Raw genomic sequence first — 24,478 nt, forward strand, 5'->3', positions numbered from 1 at the left:
TTTTTGAGACGGAGTCTCGCTCTGTCGCCCAGGCTAGAGTGTATTGGTGCTATTTCGGCTCACTGCAACCTCTGCCTCCTAGGCTCAAGCCATTCTTGTGCCTCAGTTTCCCGAGTAGCTGGAATTACTTCCCGAGTAGCTGGGCATGTGTGCCACCATGCCCAGGTAATTTTTGGGGTTTTGTCATGTTGGCCAGGCTGGTCTCAAACTTCTAACCTCAAGTGGCCCGCCCCCCTCGACCTCCCAAAGTGCTGGTATTACAGGTATGAGCCACTGTGCCCAGCCACATGATACTTTTTTTTAAAACACAGATCTGATTGTAATGCCTTCCTGGGGAAAACTCTCCAATGGTTCCCCATTGCTCTGGGGGTGCAGCCCAGACTTCTCATAAGGATGGCTGACAGGACTCTGCAAGATTGGGGCCACCCGCCTTTCCCTTCGGATCTCCCTCTGCACTGAACCCTGGCCCTGAGACTTGAGGCCATGCTTAGCCCCTCCAGATCACCTAGAATCTTCCCACCTCTGGGCTTTCGCTTGCCATTATTCCCCATGTCTGAAAAGCTCCTCTTGCTAGTCTCTACCTGTTTCATCCCTCTGTTCTTTAGGGACTGGGTTTAGATGCCAATTCTTCAGAACAGGCCTCCGTGACCACCACTCCAGCAGGTCTCTCTGCCAGACTTTCTTATGAGGTCTCCCACCTGTCCTTGTGAATTCGTGATGAATGAGAGGGGGCTCAGTGTCCTCTTCCCCACTGGACCACAAGGAGCAATAATGACTGTCCTGGCCATGGTGGGATGTCCAGCACCCAGCCCAGGACCTAGTACACAGTACGCACTCACATTTCTATTGCTCAGATGAATGAATGCATGCCAGCCCCAGAGCAGGGCGTCGCACACTAATAACCTTAACACAGCCCCGTGCCCTGAGTTTACTCAGCGTTTACCTCTATCTGTGCTGTGTGCTTGGCATAAAACTCCAGAGCTTCATCTCCATCCACTTGGCCACCAGGTTTCAGCATGCTCTGAAGTTCTTTGTTATGCCGGGCCAGCTAGAACACAGGGACAGAGATACAGGCGGTTCGTGTCTCTTCACAACAGGAACCCAGAAGCTCCTTTCTAATGCTGGGTATTAAAAAATGCATAATAACCAGCAGCAAGCTGAAGGGCAAAGTTGCCACAAGGCTTGCTCCCTCCCATCAAGGCACGCTGTGCACAGGCGCTGTTTTGGGAACTTGGTAGAATAGCGTGGAACGCTCATGCCCACACATGGTTCCACTTGCCCCCAATGTCATTAGCCAGGCAGGAGGGAGACGGGGTTTTCTGTGTAGCCCAGGGAGCCTCGATTCGGAATGTTCAGAAACCTTCTCAGTGGCATATGTGGTCACGGAAGGGAAAAGGGGCAGGAGACTTTGAAATTCTTTAGCCAATGCGCAGTAGCAGGGACCCACCACCCTCAGGCCCAATATCATCAATGTTGTGTGTCTGGTTCCCATACCTGAGTTTAAAAGAGGTGAAAAGGACAGGAATCACAAGGCCCCAGCAGAGTTACAGCCTGCCCCTACCTACCGAAAGCTCAAGGCACATCAGCATCCAAAAAGAGAGTCTCTTCAAACACCCAGCCGCTTAGAAAGAGAATTATGAAACATGGCATTTTGGTGCCAGGGCATAAAGTATTGCCTATCCCCAAAAAGGGAAACAAAAGGAAGTCATAAGGACAAGTTCCCACAGATTTCCAAATCCAATACGCTAGGAAGCTGAAGTTTATTTCTTTAAATTGTTAAGACAGGCTCATCAATATTTATAAAAGCCTAAGACTCCTTTCAACTGTCTCCAGACAAAGTCATAAACCATCCAAGTGTCACTGCTTGGGGGTGAACGCTTTTAAGAAACATGGGGATTTCCGACTACATGACCCTATCACTGGAAAAACTGAAACGTCCTAGAACTCTGCGCATTGGGTCAGGTTGCCACAAGCACCTGTGAGCCACAGTCTCATGAGTACAGACAGTCCTAGGTTAAAGTAATAAAGGAAAAGCAACACTGGGCACCCTCCAGCTTGGAATTTTGGACCTGTAGGGAAGCAGCGTCTGCAGGAGGCACAGGAGAGCTCATACCTGGTGAGCTAATATGTAGATGTTGTGCCCCACATTCCTGGGGGATGCTCCATCCTCGCCATTTTCTCCATCCTCAAATTCCACTTCACCTTGCATGTAGGCTTTCTTGATCACTTCCACCTGCAAGAAGAACCAAGAAAGCACAACTCCTGTCTCAAGCAAGACAGGACTGCACAGGACTGGTGGACAGCACCCACGCTGGCTGCCTCCCCTCTCAGGGCAGAGGCTGCTCAGCACTCTCTCCTATCAGGCTGGGACACAGCCTCAGAATCCCTCACAGCACTGGCACAGGTAGTCCGCACCAATCCTCCTCTCCCGTCACGAGAAATGGAACTCATTCGCTCTACTTAGACCAAGACACATGCTGTGGCTGGTTAATGCCCCTCTTCTTTGGAAGGGAGCAATGGCTTTCAAGTGCCTTGAAACGATAAAATGTGATATGAGTGTAGGCTGGAAGCCAGACTTTTCCTATCTCCGCATTTCCTCCCACCAACTCTCCCCACTCCCAACCCTTTGCCATTTCGGGAAAACTTAATAAGAAATCTATTCATATTTAGGAATAGCTGGTGAAACTATTTTCTGATTTTCCAAATTTTCCTGGTCCCCCACAGCCTACTCCAAATGAAAATAACAGCATGAACCAGTATTACCAACTGAGTACTTACTATGTGCCAAGGGCTGTGTCTAGGAGTTTAATATTCTTTCAAAAAATGTAATGCTTACAAACATTTATAAGGTATCCTAGATTCTCCCCTTTTTTTTTTTTTTTTTTTTTGAGACAGGATCTTCCTCTGTCACCCAGGCAGGAGTGCAGTGGTGCAATCATGGCTCACTGTAGCCTTGACCTCCCAGGCTCAAGTGATCCCCCTGCCTCATCCTCCCAAGTAGCTGGAACTACAGGTGCACCACCACACCTGGCTAATGCTTTATTTTTTGTAAACACAGAGTCTCACTATGTTGCCCAGGCTGGTCTTGAACTCCTGGACTTCTTCCCACCTCAGCCTCCCAAAGTGCTGCAATTACAGGTGTGAGCTACTGCACCCACCTCACTTATTTATTTATTTTTTAGTGGATGAGGAAACAGAGTCAAGGAGATAAAAGGACATTCCCAAAGTCACAGCTAGTGAGCTGCGACTTGGCCCTGTTATCCTTTACAGCTGCAATGACTCGGTCCTCGGACGACCATGCGCTTGGCTCATCTCATGGTTTGAGCACATTCCTCAGAGCATTTCTGTACCTGTCTTACCATTCCCTCAAGTTTCCGTCTCAGTTTCTTGAAAGCAGGGACTAGGTCTGCTCATATGTGAATGAATCCTTCCCCTAGTACCCTCCGCAATGCCCAGGAAAATGGAGGGTGTGGCCAATATTTATCAAACACAACAGTCAAGACTGAATCATTCAAAGAAGAAGAGGAAAATACCTTCAATCTCTAATTTGTACTACAAATTAATCATCTTCTTTGATGATTCAGAGGGCATTTCTGCCTCTCCCATTGTCACAAGGTCATTCCCCTGAATTATTTGTCATTATCCAATACCAAAGGCCACACATTTCAGTACTGACACCAAGTCAGGCCCTGGAAATAATGGTGTAGACAAGAGAGCCAGCCTCCCTGAGCTTGTTCCCCTGCCAGTTCTCTCTTGAATACCAAATCGAGCAGACAACATGTTGCACCCGATTTGGGGGCTGGAGCATACACACGTATGTATGCACACACGCATGAACACATGTGTTCTATTTGGATTCTTAGAACAGTGTTTGTTCCAGGAAGCCTGACTCTTCCTATGAGCCAGAATGATGTTCTCCAACCACCAGGGGGCTGCCCAGGAGCCAGTGGCAGCCACGGCCCTGGGTGTTGACATTCTCCCCACCTGAGACAGGTCAGAGAGCTGGGCACATTCTTGATCCTGGGAAGCGGAATGGGGTCCCTGCATAGTCGTTCCATCCCTACTCAAGAACGACAAGCCTCACCTCCCCAATGACCCCCAGTTACATAAGCTTGTTATGTAAACTGAGAGAGGCCTTCCATCTCAGGCTGAGAACTCACTCCCTGACCTCAGAGATCAAAGAACTGGGCTGCTCTTAACTTTATTTAAAAGAGTACATAAAGAGACTTCTGCCTGGCCCCCAAGTGCACTTTCAGGTCACCAGGAGGCAGAGATGTTTTGGTGCCCTCATTTAAGTCTGTCAGTTACAGTTTATTTGCATGGAAAGAAGTCCAAATAGAGAGCTGTGCCCTTAACTCATGTCACCATCTCTGATAGCTGCTCGTCTCACAGTCTATAACACTCTCCCAACCTGGAGTCACGGCCAATTGTGACTATCACCCCTCAAAAATAAACCAGGTCGTGTTTTCTTTAAAAGAAACAACAAAAGAAAGGAAAAAACATCAGCAACCAAAAAACACTTCTGTAGCCCAGACTCTTGGCACCAGGAAGAGACATGAATTCTTCAGCACTGGACAAAGATATGGCTCAAATACCAGCAGCAAATGAGGAAAGAGAGGAAAAGGAACTTCTGTTCACTAAGGGTGTATCAGGTGCTGGGCACTGTCCTAGGGCTTGACATGCATCTTCCCACCTAGTCTTCAAAGCAGCCGTCTAGGCTACGCAACATTATTATTATCATCCTTTCACAGATCAGGGAAGTGCAGCTCAGAGAGGTCCAGGTGGCTGCCTAAGGTAACACAGCAAAACAGGCAGAGCTATGGACTTGAATTCAGGTCTGCTAGCTTCTGTAACCACACTGTCCCCCATGAGGGAAAAGCAAGGAGGGAGCTTTCTCCATGTGGATCGTGCCAAAGGGAGAGGGTAAAATAGCGAGTATACAGTGTCATACAGGTTGGTGCAAAAGGAACCACGTTTTTTTGCCATTACTTCCAATGGCAAAACTCTGATTACTTTTGCCATTGAAAGTAATAGCAAAAACCGCAATTACTTCTGCAGCAGCCAAAATATTTCACTTGTCTACTCACTCAGAGGCCTAAATTAAATGTTCCCTTTATACTTCTGAGCTCCAGGAAGCAGATCCTCTGCTCCGTCCCAAATATCGTTTTAATGCTCCTTGGTGCTACTGTCAGAACGGTCACCCGACTCACCAGTTCCTTGGGCCTCATGTTATAAAGGATCCTCTCTGCATTTTCACTGTCGTGCCTGCTTTCCATGATGGCCAGAAGCAACTTCGAGGCATTGTTCTAATTGGAGAAACAAAGGGAGAGGAAATGTGAAGGGGCTGCTTGGGGGCCCCGCCTGAGCGCTGGTGCCAGCTGACACATGGGAGACATCCTGGCTAAACAGATGAACATTTCACCCCACAAGGAAGCCCTGGGTCAGTACATCAAAAGCCATCTCACCCAGGCAGAGAACGTGCCCCTTCAGACCCCAGATATGTAGGCGGAATCTGATTTGGGACAAAAAGGCACATATTTATTAGGGTAGGTATGTTATGCCCTAATGTTTGCTCGTACAGGTCCTAGCAGAAACTGGGAATTTACACGTCGGTGCTTATGGATACATTCTCAGCCTCATGGTGACAGTGGTCGGGAAGAGGCTGCTACTACATAGGCCTGGCTGCCTTTGGGGCAGGTGTGGTGACAAACTGTGATTTGGCCTTGCAGGCCAGAGATGACAGGTAATCGAGGCAGTTCTTCCCTGTCTTAAAATATTTCTATTAGTTCTCATATCCCCTAATATAATGAGTACATCCGACACTGTTAGCAAATGTGACCCAAAGGAACACTGTATGCAGGCCAAGCCATAATTTCCCATCACATCAAAAATACCCATGTTCACACCCCACATCCTGTACTTCTTGGCTTGACTTCGTTTCAGGCCCTGGGTCTACGACAATTTGTATGCTTCTTTATGTACACAACATGAAAGTTGGCAGGGTGGTTTTTTTTTTTTTTTTTTTTTTGGACAGTGGGAGAGGCCTTATATCTTCCCCTAGCTTAGGTCACAGCAGTTGAGTCAGGGTACTGTGCTGTCACAGGGCACATATTCCTATAATCATCCATAATAGATCACTGGATTAGTTGAAAAAGTCACTAAAATGCTGACCAGGAGCACATGAACTTCTGTTTATTTTGGACTTTCTGATAAATAGTAGCCAGGTACACAAGCTTGAATGATGTTCAAATTCAGTCTAAAACACAATTTGTCAAAAGGAGTTAAAAACAGCAGAAAAAAGTCCATTTAAACCACACACCCAAATCGACTATTAGTGTGAACTCTCAGTTCTAAACAGTAAAGAAAAAATAACTGCCATTCCCACAGGTTTCTGCGTTCCCATCTTCCCTAATGACCTTTCCTATGGCATCCCTCATGGAATAAATACACACCTCAGCTTTTCAGCCAAAACCCTGTAGTTCTAGGCTCTTTCATGATAATGATGAAGTGCTCGCTGCTGCAGATGGGCAGATAGAGGACAAATCTCAACATGCCCTGACATGGAACAGTTAAAAAGGAAATGTATCCAGAAAGGCTAATATGTTTTGAAATGCGCTTAAGAAACCTGAGGCTTGCAAGTTCAATTGTTAAAACTGAATCATGGGATTACTGGAGAAACTTTGGAGCCCCTACATAGAAAGGAGGGTTTTCTGGGTATACTTAAGAAGTCAGCATCAGGATCGGTATATCAGTTTCTCAAATATCCAAAAGGCCAGCTTGGAAATGCTGCAGGCTTAGCACCTAGAAGTCACAATTGTCACTCTGTTAAGCTGTTTGAGTAACAGGGAGTCTGAACATTGGCGGGGCTTCCACGTCAGTCACCTGCAGTCCCGCATTTGTATACAATTCAGAGGCACTATGCAGAGGCCTACAGGCACATTTTTGGTCTGTGTAATTTTCCTTATTTTAAATCAACATTATTAACCACTCTTCTGCTAAATCAGTGACAGAAGAGGAAAATGTATTCCTTTGATTAAGTAAAAATAGATGTTTGGGTTGTTATTTTTTTAGTCCTAGATAGGCTTAGTTATACTATTCTTCAACTGGCCCTTTTCCCTTGAATGGGGAAAGATCAGAAGCCATAGAGGGAATGGTGTTTCCGTTGTTTCCCTGTTTGTGACTTTCAGAACCAAGACGTTTAATACTTGATGCTGTTGGAATTTCTCAGCTTTGAGCAGGGAATCTTCATTCTGTGTGACCTAACAGTTAAGAAGCTCCTATCTTCTCCTGAGACCCTTATGTGGAAGAGAAAGGATGAAGTTCTGCATCGTAGTCAGAACTAGCAACTTGGGCCATTCATTTAGTTTAAAAGAACTATCCGTAATATTTAGTCTCATGACTAATTGACCATGTGCCTGTGCCAAGGCAAAACACGAAAGTGACCATTTCCAAACGACTGCCTTTCGCTTTTAATTTCTACTTGCCTTCAGTTCTAACACAAGGTCCATCCTCTTCTTTCCCAAAGGATTGATATCATTGAGGATCAGGGCTGTGATGATGTCAATGCCATTGGATTCATGGGTGGCTATGCAGTTCTGAGCAAAGACACACACAGACATTTACACAAACGCTGGTCATAAATCAGACGTCAAAGGCCAACAGGCTGAACTGCTATTTCAACACAATGCTTACCACTCCCAGTAATGTCTCTAGGGGAGAGCTGCAAATTTTCCGTGAGAAAGTGGTAAGAATAAAAGACAGATGAAAATCTCTAGTTTCAGAATTAACAGTAAACAGTAGGAAAGTCCCCATGCACTGTAACTGATAAATTGGTCGTGTCTAATCCAAATCATGCAGCACGGTCGGCTTTTGTTCTTAAAGGAAATTATGGTGTATGACTGATACTGGGTTCTGAACCCTTTTTCCCCTTTCAAGGTGTGTTCCATTCTCTCTTTTCGTATTTTGTACTTTAGCTTAAGGCTTAAGCTTGGAAAGCAAGTTTCCTGTTTAATGCACACAATATCAAAATTAATCATCTGCCCACCAGGTAACATCTCCGTTTGCAGCACAATCCACTCCGATCTGTTCCTTTCAACAGGCCTCTATTTGGCAGAGAAGCAAACCTGAGGTAATAAGGAAATTCACTTCGATGTCAAATAAAGCCTTTCCCCAAGCCTGTTGTATTTTTTTGTTCCTTTTCATTTTAACTAGGACTACACCATCTGCTTCATGAGGGAACCGGGAGAAGAAAGTGCATCTCACAAAATGCTATCCTCACATTCACAGACAACTTGAGACCAGGTTTTTAATAGACAATGAGTTGTCTCTCATAAACCGTTCTCCTCTGAATGAAGGGCCTGGCTCCCCAAGTCACACAAGTCACCTTCCCTGGCTGCTGGGTTTAGCCCTGACCATTGGAAGCCTTGGTCATTCCTCTCCAGCTATAATTTGGGGTTAAAAATCATACTCATCCTAGCACTGATGCAAAAACTCACAAAATCCTTAAGATGCCATGTATAAGCAATGACTCTACTCAAGACAAGAAGTTATCGAGTTGTACTCCCAAAATATACTTCTGTGAGAGACCAAAGTCAAGACTCCTGTTTTTCTTTTCCCTGAATGTCCATGAAGTTTAAATCTCATTTATAAATGTCCTTATATTACTTTCAAGCTGTCTCATGTGCAGTAATTTTCTTCTCTCTAGCTATGCTTAAAGCCCTTTCAAGTAGTCACTCTTTGAAATCCCCTAGTATTTAAAACAGATCGCTGTCTTTTGGTTCTCATTTCACTCCCACTTTATTGCCTACTCCTAGAAATCAAGTGATACAGTTGGACATTCAAACCAAATCAAATGAAGCCAAACATAGCCAAGCAAAGAGACCATGGACTGCCCCTCCAATGCGCTTCATTAGGCAAGTTCTCAAGTATGAAACACTATGGCTATTTCTCAACTGCTAGAAAATGGCCTCCAGTCCTCCCGACTCCCTAGGCCAAAAGGCACAGGCTTCACGATTTCTGAACTAGTCTCTGTCAACATTTCCAAAATGGGACACTTCTTCCCCCGGCCCATCCCAAAATAGAAATCTAATTACCTGGTTCTCATGGCAAGGTCCTTGACAGTATTCAGTCAGACTTTCCAGGGTTTGGTTGATAAGTGCTACGTTCTTTTCATTTATATACAAGCCCAGAAGACCAAGGCCTCCAGTTGTGCTTCCACAAATACAGTCCAGAAACTGCAGGGTCTCACATACCAAATTGTAGTTGGTCTTGTTATTTTGGCAACGGAGGAAGTTCTGCAATTGGGTATTCCCCAGGTCCGGGGAGCAAAGGCACAGGAAAGAGGGGAATGTTATTCATCCTGCCATATTGATAACCTCTAAGAGGTTGGTAATTATACAGAGAGATGCCGCGTGGGACAGCACGGAAGTCAGTGTGCCCCGCAGCACCATGACGGTAAACCCAGGGACTTGGTCTATGGCAGTGGCCCTCAGCACTGCAATCTGCTCTCCAAGGCGCCAGTACATGGAATGCAGTGCAGCTGACTCCCATAATCTTTCTGAGTCCTCATTTCTCCATTCACTTCTCACCCCTTCCTTACTCCTGCCCACTCCAGCTTCCATCAGGTATTAAGTTCAGAGGGATCTGACACTTCCAAGGGCAGTGGTTTTGTTTAAAGATGACGGTGTGGTCTGAGTGCTGAATGCCCGGAGCCCAGCACTGGGGAAGGTTCACCATAAAATGGGGGTATGATCACCCGGCTTACTCCCAGTGCCATGCGGAGGGAACCTGGATACCTTGTCTGGCCATTTCCATTATTAAGGGAAAGAGTGAGAGTGAGTAAATGTGTGTGTGTGCATGTGCCCGAGCAGGTATTTTCCAGGTGAACTCCAAATGTGAACAAGAGACAGAGACAGGAGCAAGACACTTCCTCAACAAAATTTAAAAAGCCACATTCAACCAGCTTGGGAAATGGAGTATTTTAATGAGGAGATTTTTGTCAGAGACTCCAGTAATCTGTTCTTAAAAAGCAGCAAAAATTAACCGTGTATGTTCTTTCTCTCAGTTACAAAAGTGACATGCTTACTGTAAAAAAAAGGGGCAATAGGCCGGGCGCGGTGGCTCAAACCTGTAATCCCAGCACCGTGGGAGGCCGAGGTGGGTGGATCACGAGGTCATGAGATCGAGACCATCCTGGTCAACACGGTGAAACCCCGTCTCTACTAAAAATACAAAAAAATTAGCTGGGCATGGTGGCGCGTGCCTGTAAACCCAGCTACTCAGGAGGCTGAGGCAGGAGAATTGCCTGAACCCAGAAGGCGGAGGTTGTGGTGAGCCGAGATCGCGCCATTGCACTCCAGCCTGGGTAACAAGAGCGAAACTCCATCTCAAAAAAAAAAAAAAAAGGGGGGGGGGCAATACAAAAAGATAAAATGGACATGATCTTTGCCTTAGTAATTTCCACTTCTATGAAGTATTCACTTATACTCACAAAGTATATATTGAATGTTCACTATAGTGCTGTTTGTGACAGTGAAGAACTGGAAACAACCTAACTGCACACCAACTGAGGAGTAAATAAGTTACAGTATGTCTGCATCATTCAATATTATAAATTAGAAACACCAAGTAGATCCATATGTGCCAATATGGAAAGATCTCTAGGACACACTGTCAAGTTTTTAAAAAAAGGCATACAGATTAATATGTAACAAATGTTCCCATTCGAATATATAGAAAAAGGACTTGAAGATACAGTCTAAACCAACAACCAGTTCTCTATGGATGAAAGAGAGGCAACTCTGAGAACTAAATGCTTATTTTCATTTGAGTCTTTCTAAAAAGAATATATCCACACATTCCTTGTATAATTGAAACATTTGTAAATGCACAGGTTAAGAGCTGGTAACCAAGTTCAATGCTTGACTCATCACCAATCTAACCAGCTCTTTTCTCCCCACTACAACTTAACCCAAATCCCTTTTGCTCCATAACACGTCCAGGTCCAGGTGGGAGGTGGAGGGAGAACAGATGATTTGGGACTGTGTGGGCTGAGTGTTTTTCTAAGGGAAACCAGAGGAGGATTTCACAGCCATTTCTGCCTTGCTCCAGCTCCTCAGGGAAGACACTACCTGTTAGAGGGCTTGGCTCAGCCGCTCTCTGTGCAGGGACGGTGGAGGAGTGTTCGGGGCAACTCTGGAGAGGGCCTGGCTGCCCATGGCTGAAATTCACAGCAAGGCTCTCCTGGCCCATCTGTCTCTCAAACTTCTGTTACCGCTCCCAATAAACTCCTCTCACTCTTCAAGCACTCTTCATTCTCTGCCTGGCCTCCAGGCTCCCACCAGGCAATGCCCCCTGCCTGTTGCTCTCAGGGCCTCCACCCCAAAAGACTCCTCTTCCTTCAGGATATGGTCTAAAGTCACTTCTAGGAAGCTCTTCCAACCCCTGAGCCCCACTCCACTGAGATGGGAGCACCACAAGTTGCCCCTCCCAGCTCTCCTCACCCTTGTGATGTGTGTAGAGAAGGGCCGATCAGCTTACCAAGGACCACGTTGACAGTGCTGGGTGCCCAACAGCTGGCACAGGGACTGGCACCTACCACGTGCTTTGTCAACACTGGTTGAAATAATCTGAATTAAATAAAATGAATGGAGGGCACAGGACCGGGAAGTCCTCAAGGCTAGCTGGGCCCAAGTGTTTCAAACTCCCCATATAGACAGTGGCTGCCCATTCCTGGAAGCCTATCCCATCTCTCAAGGCTTTCGGAGTGTCTGGACGGAATTTCTCTCTCCCTGACTCAGATCTATTTTCTCTAAGAGAAGAGAAGTCGCCTTCAGCATGCACCACCCTGCCTTGTCAAGTCTGGAGAAATCTTGCTCTTTTTGTGGTCTTCCTTGGAGGGCCTGGGACCAAGTTGAGATGGGTGGATTAAGGAAATGGAGGACTTCAAGTGTGAGCTTAGGCAGACTTTGGTGGAAAGAGATCAGGACCTGCATTCATTAACCCCGGGGAAGAGCAAAGCCAGCTTCTCAGGGGAGGGCCCCCAAACACACGCCAACTGACTGAAGAGCGGTTTCCCCATCACACTTTTGACCCCTGTAAACAAGGCTTGCTTAAAGCAGCAACTGCCTGTTTGGCAAAGTGAGACTTGGTGACTTTATCTCTTCTGAACATTTACCAACAGGAAAGTTAAGGTTATAAATATGACAAGCAACTCCGGGCATAAGCCCAGAGGGTGCTGCTGCAAAACGCTGGATTCCTTCCCCCTCTGCACTGACTCTGAGCTGCTTTGCACCAGGAAGCTGAACACTCTCTCATGAGAATGCCTTCTCCTTCCCTCCGATCCACGAGGAAACCCTGACCCAGTGACCCACCCTCTGTTCCAGGTTATTGCCACAGAATGGCACTCAGAGCGGCTGAGTCCTGCTTAAAATCATTCTTTGGAGAAGCTGATTTCTACACACAATAATTTCATTGGAGCAAGTCACCACCCGAGAGAGTCTGACTTTGCAGGAGTTTTTAAGGATGATTCTAACCTCCAACCTTGTGAACCACTGGTCCAGATCATGGGCTTCTAACTGGGCCCTGCAGAGCCCTGGGAAGTGTCTGCAATTCCTCCCCACCATCCCAGGGGTCTCGTAGGTGAGGGAGCACTCTAGTTTCCACTTTGAACAGAGCAGCTTTGCTCTCCTCTGATGTATTTAGTATATTTCTGCATAAGTTATTCAAACAAAGGATTCTGTGGCCCCTCGCAATAAAGTTTAAAAAAAGTGAATCCGATGATCTTTATGATACCTTCAAATACTATGCTGCTAGGTCTTTTTTTTAAAAAATATTAGAAATGTTAAAATATACTATACACCCTAACACTCCGTGGCACTCTTTCCCACAGAGCAATGCACTGGAGAACCAAGTTTTGGAAGGATTTCATTAAAAGGTGCTTCTGTCCATCGGGTTCTCAGGACACTGACTCAAAGGAGAATTCTGCAGAAACCTAAGGTATGAAACTAAAACTCTGAAGACTTCCAAACAAGAAATGATGACCCTGTGCAATTAAAGCCTTAGTCCAATGTCACCGTGGAAGGAAGTGGGTGTGTGGGCGAAGGAGGGAAGGTCAGGGAGAAAAGGAAAGCAGAGCCAGCCTGCGCCATCAGGGCCCAGCTCGGGAACGAGCACCCTAGCAGGGCCCCTCTGCCACTCATGCAGGGATTCTACTCCAGGCAGTCTTGGGTTTCATAACTGAAAACTCAGCAGATGCCAGCTCCTCTGAGAGGCCTTCTGGGACCTGCCCTGGGTTAGTTCTTCCCCTCTAAGGAAAGGTTGGTTCCACTCAGCTTGAGTGGCTGCTATCTTTGACTCAGCTCTGTGAAGGGAGGGGTGAGGTCCTGTCACCACGGGTGTTGAGCACAGAGCAGGGATTCGCTGATATTGATTAAATGACACACACATGTCTGGGCATCATTTCAACCTACTTCCCCACACCTGCAAAGGGGGACAGTACAGGGCACTGATCACCATGCTCTGCCCAGAAACAGTCCCCAGCATTGAGGTGCCCCTACTCCCATCCACAGAGATGTCAAGCTGAGCTGCTCCAGCTTAGTCCTCTGTGGGTCACTCACTCCCCCTCCGCCTGTCTCCCCTGTTACCAGCAGTGGGGGTATGGAAGGGGGAGCGTGGACAATGTCAAGGACACAGTGGCCTTCAGATAGAAGTTACCATCTTACCAGCTGGTAACCAGACCACTGAGATGGTAACCAGACCCTGAGCCTTTGGGGCATAAGTGCATTGCTCTACCCAACTGGACTGCACATTCCTGGCAAGAAAATCTAGGGCTGAGGTGTTCTAAGCCCAAAAGAAGAAAGTATGAGCAACTGACAAGAAAACCAAGGAAACTGACAGCTGAGATCCCATAATCAGATGATGACAGGGATCAAGTAGGGAGCACCAGTGGCTGAAATGGGCCAGGTACCAAAGAAAAGAAAGAACCCAGCCTCATCTGGAGTGGCCCCCCTAGCATGCAAACCACATGGTACTGTGGGTCCAGCCTGGCCAACAGTGGGGTTTGTGTGAAATTCCTTCATTTTCCAATATGGGTCAGAGCTGACCAGGTTATGACCTCAGATCTGAGATGCTTTTTCAAATTTCAGGGTCTTCAGCCTGATTGAAAATTCAAACAACTGTGGGAAGTATTAACACTGCAGATGTCTCTCAGTTCCATTTCACTGTTCACCTTACTGATTAACAATCTGGTTTCTTAGCTAACCCAGGCGTAGATTCTGTCGCAGATTTTAAGTGAGAGCAGTTCACTGTGGCAGTACCAACTGTCTAGCCACAGTCAAGGTATGACAGGCACCAAGTCACCTGGTGGGAAAGATCAGCCAGGTGATACTTAAAGGCTGTGACTTCCCCTGGCCAGATCTGGACCAGCATTATTTCCTCTCCATACTCTCATAATCCAAGTACACAAAACTACCACGGCTGACTGGTGTGTCTTAGGAGGATGCACTTCATCGTAAAGAAGGTGTTCAGATGCACTTTCCTTGTTCACCCTCACACCATTCAGGCAAAGTGCGGGTGGTTTCCCTGGGTCAGTTGGCGACAAACCCAGACAAAAGCCAGGGACCCAGCACTCTAGCACATTTCTCTTGGGCAGTGAGGGGCCTCCGCAGACCCAGACCCATTTGAAAGAAAGAAGTGGATCTCTACATTCCGTTCTTGGCTCTTCCTAAATCGCCTCTGCTGCTGGGAAACTTTGCAAGGGAGATAATATACCTTCTGTCTCTTAGCATTTGGCCAACAACAGGAGCTCTAGTGTAAGACTGCCTGGGCTCCAGTCCTAGTTCTGCTCTCCCTGTGTCCTCTGCCCTCAGTTTTCTCATCAATAAAATATAATCATATAAGCAACTCTTAGCATCCAGGGTATCTTAAGTGCCTAACAAACCTTGGCCACTGTTATCATACAAAAGCAACAATAAAATGAACAAAGGATTTCTGGAATAATCAGTTCAACAAAGACTTCTGAGCACCACTTTCTGTAAAACACTGAAAGGCAGCCATTTCCTTCATTCAACCAACAAATATTTAATGAGCACTTTCTAGGTCTCCAGTTTTGGAAATCTAAAATATTTAATTCTCTAACCATCCATCCATCCCATTTTTACCTGAGCACCTCGATGTGTCTAACGCTGACAGGCTACAACACACACACCAACAGGCACATACAGACAGTTAACAAATACATATGGGGTCGGCACCTACGCTTGCGCATAAGACGTGATCTCTGGCTCTGCGTAGACAGCAGGGAAAACAGACAAAGAGACACATCAGTTGTCCAGACTTTCGCATCAGAGAACTTTGTTGATCTGGCCAGGAGTGATGGCTCACCCCCGTAATCCCAGCACTTTGGGAGGCCAAGGTTGGGGGATCACTTGAGGTCGGGAGTTTGAGACCAGCCTGGCCAACATGATAAAACCCCATCTCTACTAAAAATACAAAAATTAGCTGTGGTAGTGCATTCCTGTAATCCCAGCTACTCGGGAGGCTGAGGCAGGAAAATTACTTGAACCCAAGAGGTGGAGGTTACAGTAAGTGAGATCACGCCATTGACTCCAGCCTGGGTGACTCAGTGAGATTCCATCTCAAAAAGAAAGAAAGAAAAGAACCGCGCTGGATCCTTGGCTCAAACAATCTGGCCCAAGTTGAGAGGGGCTGAACCACCAGAGGAAGGCAGGCCTTGGCGGCCCTGCCCAAGCTCCCTCCATGCCCCCGCCCCAGGCCCTCACCTGCAGGTCTCGGTTGTGGTTTTCGCATAGGAGCTGCAGGAAGCGGAGGATGGGCTGCATAATGGTAATGACCGCGCTCATCTCCAGGTCATCCTTGGTTTTGTCGGCAGTGGCCTGGCTGCCCTCCCCAGACTGGTAGTGGTCATCAGGGTCGGCCTCCCTCCTGAAGGTGGCGAAGGCTTTCCTGGTGGCAGCAGAGGCCTCCAGCAGCTGATCCCGGACCTCTTCTGTTATCTGTGTCGGGGGCTCTTTAGCTAGAAAGCAAGCGTAGGACATGAAAGACTGCAGAGTCCTCAGGATTCCTGTTCATCACTCCAGAGGTGACACTCAGAAACCTATGTTCCTGTATCTCCTAGAGATCTTCAAAGTTGGTAAAACACTCCAAGAAGTCAACCTGCTCTCAAGTCATCAGACATGATTAAAACTGGGCCAAGCCCTGCCACCTTACTTGTGGTTCTACTATTTCATCTACGTGTGCAGTGTGTTTTAGAGGAAAAGCCTTAGTACAGGCTCTGCCAACCTCACAAATCTAAGGCTCTGGGCCTCAGCTTCGTCACCTGTAAAATGCGAGAGCATCCGTGAATACTATCTCAAGAAAGTTCTTCAGAAGCTCAACATAATGCTAATCACAATTATTGTTGTAATGACGACTGGTCCTTTTGTACTGTCGAAGTACTGTGACTAGGCACTTTGTGTGTGTTATTTTATCTCACCCTCAGAATAACCCTGTGAGGTAACCACGGAATTACAATTAAAGGCAATGACTCTGCAGCTGGATGAGCTGGGTTCAAATGCTGGCGCCACTGCCTTCTAGCTGCATGTCCCTAATGATTTAATTACCATCTCTGTGCCTCAGTCCCCTCATTTGTAAAATAGGGATAACTTAATTTTATCTGTCTTGCAGAGTTGACATGAGTGTGAAATGAGTGGAATTGTAAAGAACTCTGAAGAGTCCAGCACAGTGGCTCATGCCTATAAACTCAGCTACTCCAGAGGATCACTTGAGGCCAGAAGTTTGAGACCAGCTTGGGCAACCTAGTGAGACTCCATCACTACAAAAAAAATTTTTTTTCAACATCAGCCAATGCGGTGGCACACACTTGCAGTCCCAGCTACTCAGGAGGCTGAGGTGGGAGGATCATTTGAGCCCAGGAGTTTGAGGCTGCAGTGAGTGATGATCACGCCACTGCACTCCAGCCTGGGCAACAAAGTGAGATAGAGCAAGATTTTGTTTTTAAGAAAGAATGTTGAACACTGCCTGATTCCTAGTAAGCACTTAGTAAAAGGTAATCATTCTTCTTTTTCTTCTCTTTAGCTCCGCTCTAGACCAGCTGTTTTCAACCAGGGGTGATTTTACCCCCAACCCACCCAGGGGACAATTGGCAACGTCTAGAGACATTCTGGGAGTAGGAGTATGCCACTGGCATCTACTGGGTAGAGGCCGTGTATGCTGCTAAATATCTTACAGTGCATAAGACAGCCCCAGAACAAAGAATTCTCCAATGTCACTTGTGCTGTGGTTAGGAAACCCAGCTCTAACTTTGAAATGTGAGGGGCAGAGTGCTGAACTTCCTCAAGACCATCTGACTCCAACACTTGTGGGTATGCCCACTCCCCAGTACGACGTCTCTTCTTGTGTGACACTGGATAAAAAGCTTTATAAATTTTCCAATACCTTAGGAAACAAAAGAATATTATCTGACAACGGACTGACACACAGTTTTAAAATACGTATTTCCCTCAACTTTCTCTAACATTAAATAGAAATCACAGGAAAAGAATATTCATGAATTCCTTGCCAATAAAACCCTAACCTTGACCAAGAGAAATGCTCTTTATTAAACAGGAAGATCTTTCTGAGCAGCAGGGCTTCAGCTCAGGTCACTGAGGAAGAATTACATCCTAACCAGGCTGGCTTTTCTTCTGAAAGCTCTCATCAGAACGCATTTTGGAGCCTAAAAGTAATGAAAACAATGAAGGAAAACAAGGACTCTTCTGTTGTTCACAGTCCAGCTGACTGAAGACTGAGGAACATTTACCTTTTTTCCGTGATGGGGCATCCCTGTCTACCTCATCGTCTTTCTTTTTATTTCCCAAGTCACTGGTGTTCACTGTCACCGTTGCTTTGATTTCTTGCTGGGCCACCTTCATCCGGTCATAAAACACCTTGAAGAATCTCTCTGACTTCTTATCTTCTGTCAAGCGGCAGAAAAAGGAGTGCTGCAAAGGAAAATCCATAGATTGTCAACACTGTAACTGACCTGAAAGTGCACCCCACTCATGACACCAAAACCTAACGAAGATCACAGCAAGCTGCAAAACCTCATGCATGATCTAAGTTTAAATCAGTATTAAGGACCACTCCACACACTGTAGTTCTCTGGGTTCTAAGGCCTGAGGTTTTCAACACAGAGCCTTTAAAACAAATTGTGGTGGCTGGAACAGACACACAGGCTTTGGGAACATGCTCAAGTGTGGTGGGCAGACCGTTGCCAACTAAGAACAACTCCCTTCCACCCTTGCACACATGCAAAACAACACTGTTAATAATGAAACCTGACTTTTTTGGGGGGGATTACTGCAGGGCCAATCATTTGTTTAAGGGCTTCTATGCACTCTTCCCCTGGGCAGAGCCTTAAGAAAAATATATAAGTGAATAATATGTGCTGCCTGTGCTCATTAACAGGTTGGGATGACATGTCCATAAATCAGACTAAATTATGCTAAGTAAAAAATGCTCAGGAAGCTGCACAAGTATATTATAGATGCTCAGAGCTGGTGAGGGTGACACGATGCTGTAGTGATTCCAAAATCTTCACAAAAAAGGTCATCTTCAAATCGGGCCTCAAAGGGCAGGTAAGAGTGGTTAAATAAAGAAGCTCAAATCAACAGGTAGCTCTCCTCTTGGATACACATTTGTTTTTGGACCCACTGCAAGCAATAGTATACACAGTTGATGTAAAAACACAATATGGTGTCTCAACTTCATTTATGAGTGTTCGCTTTTCACCCCTTTGCAAACACCACACTGTTGTAAATTATTTACATAAAAATACAATACGGTCATTTCCAGAGAAATAAAACAAAGCTCCAAACAATATATTTGCTTCTCCCAGTAGATCTCCTGCCAATTTCAAATCCTCCCATTTGGAAAGATGGCACTTCCCTGCAGAAGGCAATCCTAGGCTTCCAATCCCAGAAAGAATTTAAATCTTATCACCTTCTTGAAGGCCCCTAACTCATGAAACTCTCGCCCGTACACACCCCAATGCCCGATTCAGCAGTGCCCTAGGGAACCACCACGTTTCCATCGTGGACAGGCACCTTCAGCCACTGCGACTCTTCCAGCCATTGACTCACACACTTTGTGGACAAACATCTGTCCTGTCTGCACACAATGCACTTCTTGGTTTATGCCCCTTCTCCTCCCCCTAACTGTTCTTCTTTCCCTCTGGTTGTTTCTTACAGCACAGGTCACATCCTTCCTACCTGTGTTCCCTGGTTCGTTTTCCCTCTGGCCACTGCCAAATGCCAGGACACAAGTCACCACCTCCTCTACGGTTAGCCTTGTCATCTTGTGTGTCACTGAGGACTTCACGACTCCCACTCTGGAACCAAACTAACTCTGTAGTGTCCTCCATTGCCTTTTTTTTTCTTTTAGGTTTCCTGCTCTTTCACCCATCCATCCACTCATCCATCTATCTACCTACTCATCCATCTACCCATCTTCCTATCCATCCATCCATCCACCCACCCACCCACTACTTATTTCGCACTTGTCATGAGGTGGACCCTATGCCAGTTATAAGAGAAACCACAGTGAGCAAAAAGGAACCTAGACCTCCCCCCATGAAATTGACAGCCACAGAAGGAAAACACATAGTAATTCAACAATCACCATAATGACTGTTTACTAAATAGCCTTTTATCCCCACAAAAAGTGACCCAGGAGGCTAATGGTAAACAGACACTCAATATCACTGCCCTCCTCTTATGTTCCCAGCTCATCTTTTGGTCTCACCACCAATGCCACCTGCTCAGTGAGGCTGCCCGTACAGCAGCTCCCAAGCCTACTGCTTATTCTCCATGCCCTGTTTTAACTTCTTCACAGCATATTAAGCCCTCTGAATTGCACTGTTGCACTGACTGTTCACCTGCTTACTCTGTGTCTTATGCAGACTGCAAGCTCTATGAAGGCCAATGCTTCACCTGACTGGTTTCCAGCTGCCCCTAGAGCACCTAGAGAGGCTCAGCACAAAGAAGGCACTCCATGATTATTTGATAACAGAATGAATATAACTAAACACTTTATGGCTCCCCTTAGCTGGATGCCCCACGCCCCACAGTCAGATCCTTTTTATATTTGGTGGACATGACAAATAAATCTCCAAAATAAATGAATTCCGGAAAACTGCTCAAATACAAGAAACCAACTTCTAGTTGTTCACTTTGAGAGCTCCTGAACCAACAGATCAACAAAAGAGAAGATGGGTGGGGACAAAGAATGCAACCTGAAGCCACCGAATTATGGTGACTAAATTTCCCACCAAGACAGGCCATCCAACATCTCACCCATGCGGGCTTACAGGGGACTGCCTGCTAAAGCCAGGGCCCACCAGGACCATTTGCTTCAGTTGCTATCCCAACCATGTTCTCATGGCACAGAAGCAGCTTTAAAGGCATTCTGGGACAATCTGGTCATTCAAGAAAACAAAAGTCCTTCAAGTAAGTAAGTAAATGAATAAATAAAGCCCGCCATCTGTCATCTGATAGCAGTGCCACACGACACACACAGATAGCCTGCCACAGACTGCACTGTCTGACGGCCAGCCGGGTGACCCAGCCGTTGTCAACTGCTAGGGTCAGTGTGAGGGAAGCTCTTATGAGATGAGACAGGGCCAGGCACTGAGGACGCTGCACTGCTGTGTGTGTTTCTGCCACGGCCACCAGGTTTGTTTCTCATTACTGACTCCAGTCCTCAGTCGCGCAAGGGTTTGAAGCAGCTTTATCAATAGAATGCACTCAAAAAAATCATAAAATGGACAGTAAGGTCTAGAAGACACCAGTAAGCACAGAAAACCAAAAAGAGAACAGGTTGGGAACTAGAAGATGGGAGTGAGGATTCAGAGGAGTCCCAGGCTGGGCTGAGGCCAAGCTGAAATGAGAGGTGTGCTCAGTTACACTACTCTTGGTATGAAAAGGAGAAATACAACCAGTGCCTCAAAGGAAGGAAGACGTTTCTTCACCTGTGTATTAAGCCCAGCATGCATTAGCTCTTTTTCCTAATGCTGTCCCCCAACCCCCACCTCCCCCAACAGGACCCAGTGTGTGTTGTTCCCCTCCCTGGGTCCATGTGTTTTCATTTTGCAGCTCATACTTGTAAGTGAGAATATGTAGTGTTTGGTTTTCTGTTTCTGCATTAGTTTGCTGAGGATAATGGCTTCCAGCTTCATTCACGTCCCTGCAAAGGACATGATCTAATTCCTTTTCATGGCTGCATAGTATTCCACGGTGTATATGTACCACAACTTCTTTATCCAGTCTATTGTTGATGGGCATTTGGGTTGATTCCAAGTCTTTGCTATTAAGAAGAATGCTGCAATAAATGTATGAATGCATGTAACTTTATCATAGAACTATTTCTATTCCTTTGGGTACATACCCATTAATGGGATTGCTGGGTCAAAGGGTATTTCTGGTTCTAAATCTCTGAGGAATTGCCACACTGGGAAGACATTTCTTAACAGAGGAATTAGCAGGGCAGGCTTTGCAGTCAGACTGCCTGGGTGTGAGTCCCAAGTCCTTGACCCACTGGCTCTGTGGCCTTGGGCACACTGCCCAGCTCCTCTGAATCCACACGGAAGGGCTGCCACGATGTATGCCAAGGGCTTAGGACAGTGCACACTCATGGTGTTAATTTAGTTTTTCTACCACCATTACATTAGTAGAATGAGAAAACCCCAAGGTGAAGGCGACCGTGTGAGCAGCTAGGGCAAGGACAGCAAGGTAAGGTCGCTGTTTCCAGAGTCAGAAGGTCTGCATCTCAGCTCCACCACTTACCAGCAAGTGTCACAAAGTAACAATGTCTCTGAAACCTGAATCTTCTCATGCAAAATGGGCAATAACTGTACTTCATGGGTGATTATGAAGGCTCAGTGAGATCACCACAGCAACATGAAAGCTAACACTGACCGCTTTCGAGGTACCAGGAGCTCAGGCAAACCTTCACATGTTATTGCACCCAAAAACCCATGGAGCTGGTTACCACTATTATTCCTTCTGAGAGATCAGGGGACCGTGAAAGACAGTGCACATCAAGTGTTTTAGCACAGCCCCAGGACACCCAACTCTGAAGAATGCAATCTCACCGGGATGCCCAGGCGAAGAGGGGTACAACAGACAAAGAACAGGCAAGGGCTTACGGTTTAGGTTCCCTGACTGGGAAACCAAATAAACATACTCCCAGCCGTGTGCTGGGGTGCGTGCCTGGAGTCCCAGCTACCCTGGTTGCTGAGGCAGGAAGATCTTTTCAGCCCAGGAGTTCAGTTCAAGGCCTACCTGGGCAACAAAATGAGACTTCCATCTCAATGAAATAAATAAATTTTAAAAAATGAAAAAGGTACCCCCGAAGGAGGAAGTGAGGTTTCCAGAAGAGATGCGGTGGTATCTATTGCAAGAGTAAAAGTGAAACACAATGGTAGTATGGGTAAAGAACTAACATACTTCTTGGAAGGGGTGTGCCACGGGAGCAAAGGGAGGCAGAGGAGCAGTGGTCCTCAGGGAGGGCCTTCTGGAATTGCTGGCTGTGGCTGCTGGAGGCGTCCGCCTGCCCCCTCTGGTACCTGGTGTGAACTAGACTTAGAGAAACAAGGCCCCTCCACATAGGCACAGACCTGTTCATTAAGCCTTTTTCTATAATGACACGTTCGCAGGGCATGGGCGGGGAGTGGAGTGTCCTCCTCAGGAGTGTCTCCCTAGGGCTGGTGGGAGCTGAGAGCAGAGTACTGGGTGCACAGCCTCCCTCTCCCAGGCTCCTGAAGCAGGGTCCCTCCACACACTACCTGCCTCCCACCCTCCCTGAACCTCTTTCAATTCATCACTCTTCACCGGGACCAAAAGCAAATCATCAGAGATTTTACTTTTCCAAACTTTTCACTCCACCCCACCTGGCAGGTGTGAGGTAGCCCTTCAACATAAACCTGGCCCAGAATGGGAAACATCCGCTGAAGGTGAGAGAAACCAAACTGGCAATTGCTAGGTACCCATCAGTGCTGAGCTGGATAAAGAAAATGTGGTACATATAAAACATGGAATACTACACAGCCATAAAAAAGAATGAGATCAGGTCTTCTGCAGCAACACGAATGCAGCTGGGGGTTATTTTCCTAAGCAAATTGATGCAGGAACAAAAAACCAAATACTGTATTTTCTCATTTATCAGTGAGAGATAAACATTGGGTACTCATGGACATAAAGAGAGGAACAACAGACAATGGGAACTACTTGGAGGGGGCAAGGTTGAAAAACTATTGGGTACAATGTTTATCACCTGGGTGATGGGATCATTTGTACCCCAAACCTCAGCATCATGCAATATACCCAGGTAACAAACCTGCACATGTACCCCCTGAATCTAAAATAAATGTTGAAAAAAAACAACACCAAAATGATGGTTGCTTCTAGGGGTGGGGGGATGCAAGTAGAAAAGGACTATCAATGGGAATAAGACAACTTTCTGGAAGAAAAGAAACGTCTTGATTAGGTCACAGATATAGCAGGCAGAATGGCCCTCTCAAACATGTCCACGTTCTAGTGCCCAAAACCTGTTAAAATTCTGCCTTATGTTGTGAAGGGGAATTAAAGATACAGATGGAATAAAGGCTGCTAATGACAAACCTTCAAGTAGACAGATGAGCTTGGATTGCCCAGGTGGGCCCAACATAATTACAAGGGGCCTCTGCAGTGGAAGCAGGAGGCAGGAGAGGAGGATGGCGAGAGGCAATGTGAGAAGGACTCCACTTGCCATTGCTAAACCTGAAGATGGAAGAAGGGGCCGCAAGCCAAGGGATGTGGGCAGCCTCTGGAAACTGGAAAAGGCAAGGAAGCATTCTCCTCTAAAGCCTCCAGAAAGGAGCGCTGGCCTGCCAACACCTTGCTTTAGCCGAGTCTAGTAAGACTCATGTTGAATTTATAAAATAATACATTAGGTTACTTTAAGCCATTAAGTTTGTAGGAATTTGTTACAGCAGCCACAGAAAACTAGTACAATGAATATAAAAACATTTGTTAAACCTAATCAAAGTCTATATTTAAAATCTGTGCCTATGATTACATGTCAATTATATCACAATAATAATAATTTTACAAAAAGGTAACAAAGTCGGCTTTGTTCCCAGAAAGCTGGGGAACTCTGAAAACGTGCCACCTTCTGAGGCTGTGTCTCCACCAGAGGGAACGGTATCTGCCCGCCCCTAGGCCGACCTCTCCTCACCCTCCAGTCATCTCCAAGTCACGTTTGTTCCCTTTCCACATAAGCTGTCTCACCACAGTCTTCGGAGATTGCCAAGGCAGATACCATCATTCATAAATCACATTATAAATGAGAGAGCTGGGGTTAGGAGAGGTCAGTGACTTGTGGCACAGCCACAACCAACTCCCCTCCTCCTGCCTGCATGTTGAACCCACAGGGACGACCTGCC

General features: G+C 46.4%; 1 protein-coding gene across 13 annotated transcripts in view; it reads right to left on the reverse strand.

The window, feature by feature from the left end:
- Positions 1-24,478, reverse strand: part of ITPR1 (inositol 1,4,5-trisphosphate receptor type 1) — a 354,903-nt gene that overhangs the window by 62,994 nt on the left and 267,431 nt on the right. For all 13 annotated transcript variants that reach the window (XM_017512642.2, XM_037732852.1, XM_017512640.2 and 10 more), the window contains 7 exons: positions 17,819-17,999; positions 15,780-16,033; positions 9,093-9,293; positions 7,485-7,595; positions 5,211-5,306; positions 2,114-2,233; positions 944-1,048 (listed from right to left, as the gene is read on the reverse strand). In XM_017512642.2, coding sequence (XP_017368131.1) covers positions 944-1,048; positions 2,114-2,233; positions 5,211-5,306; positions 7,485-7,595; positions 9,093-9,293; positions 15,780-16,033; positions 17,819-17,999 — 1,068 coding nt within the window. The remainder of the gene's footprint in view (positions 1-943; positions 1,049-2,113; positions 2,234-5,210; positions 5,307-7,484; positions 7,596-9,092; positions 9,294-15,779; positions 16,034-17,818; positions 18,000-24,478) is intronic.

Source organism: Cebus imitator, unplaced genomic scaffold (genome assembly GCF_001604975.1).
Source record: "Cebus imitator isolate Cc_AM_T3 unplaced genomic scaffold, Cebus_imitator-1.0 Scaffold474, whole genome shotgun sequence".
Classification (NCBI taxonomy): domain Eukaryota; kingdom Metazoa; phylum Chordata; class Mammalia; order Primates; family Cebidae; genus Cebus; species Cebus imitator.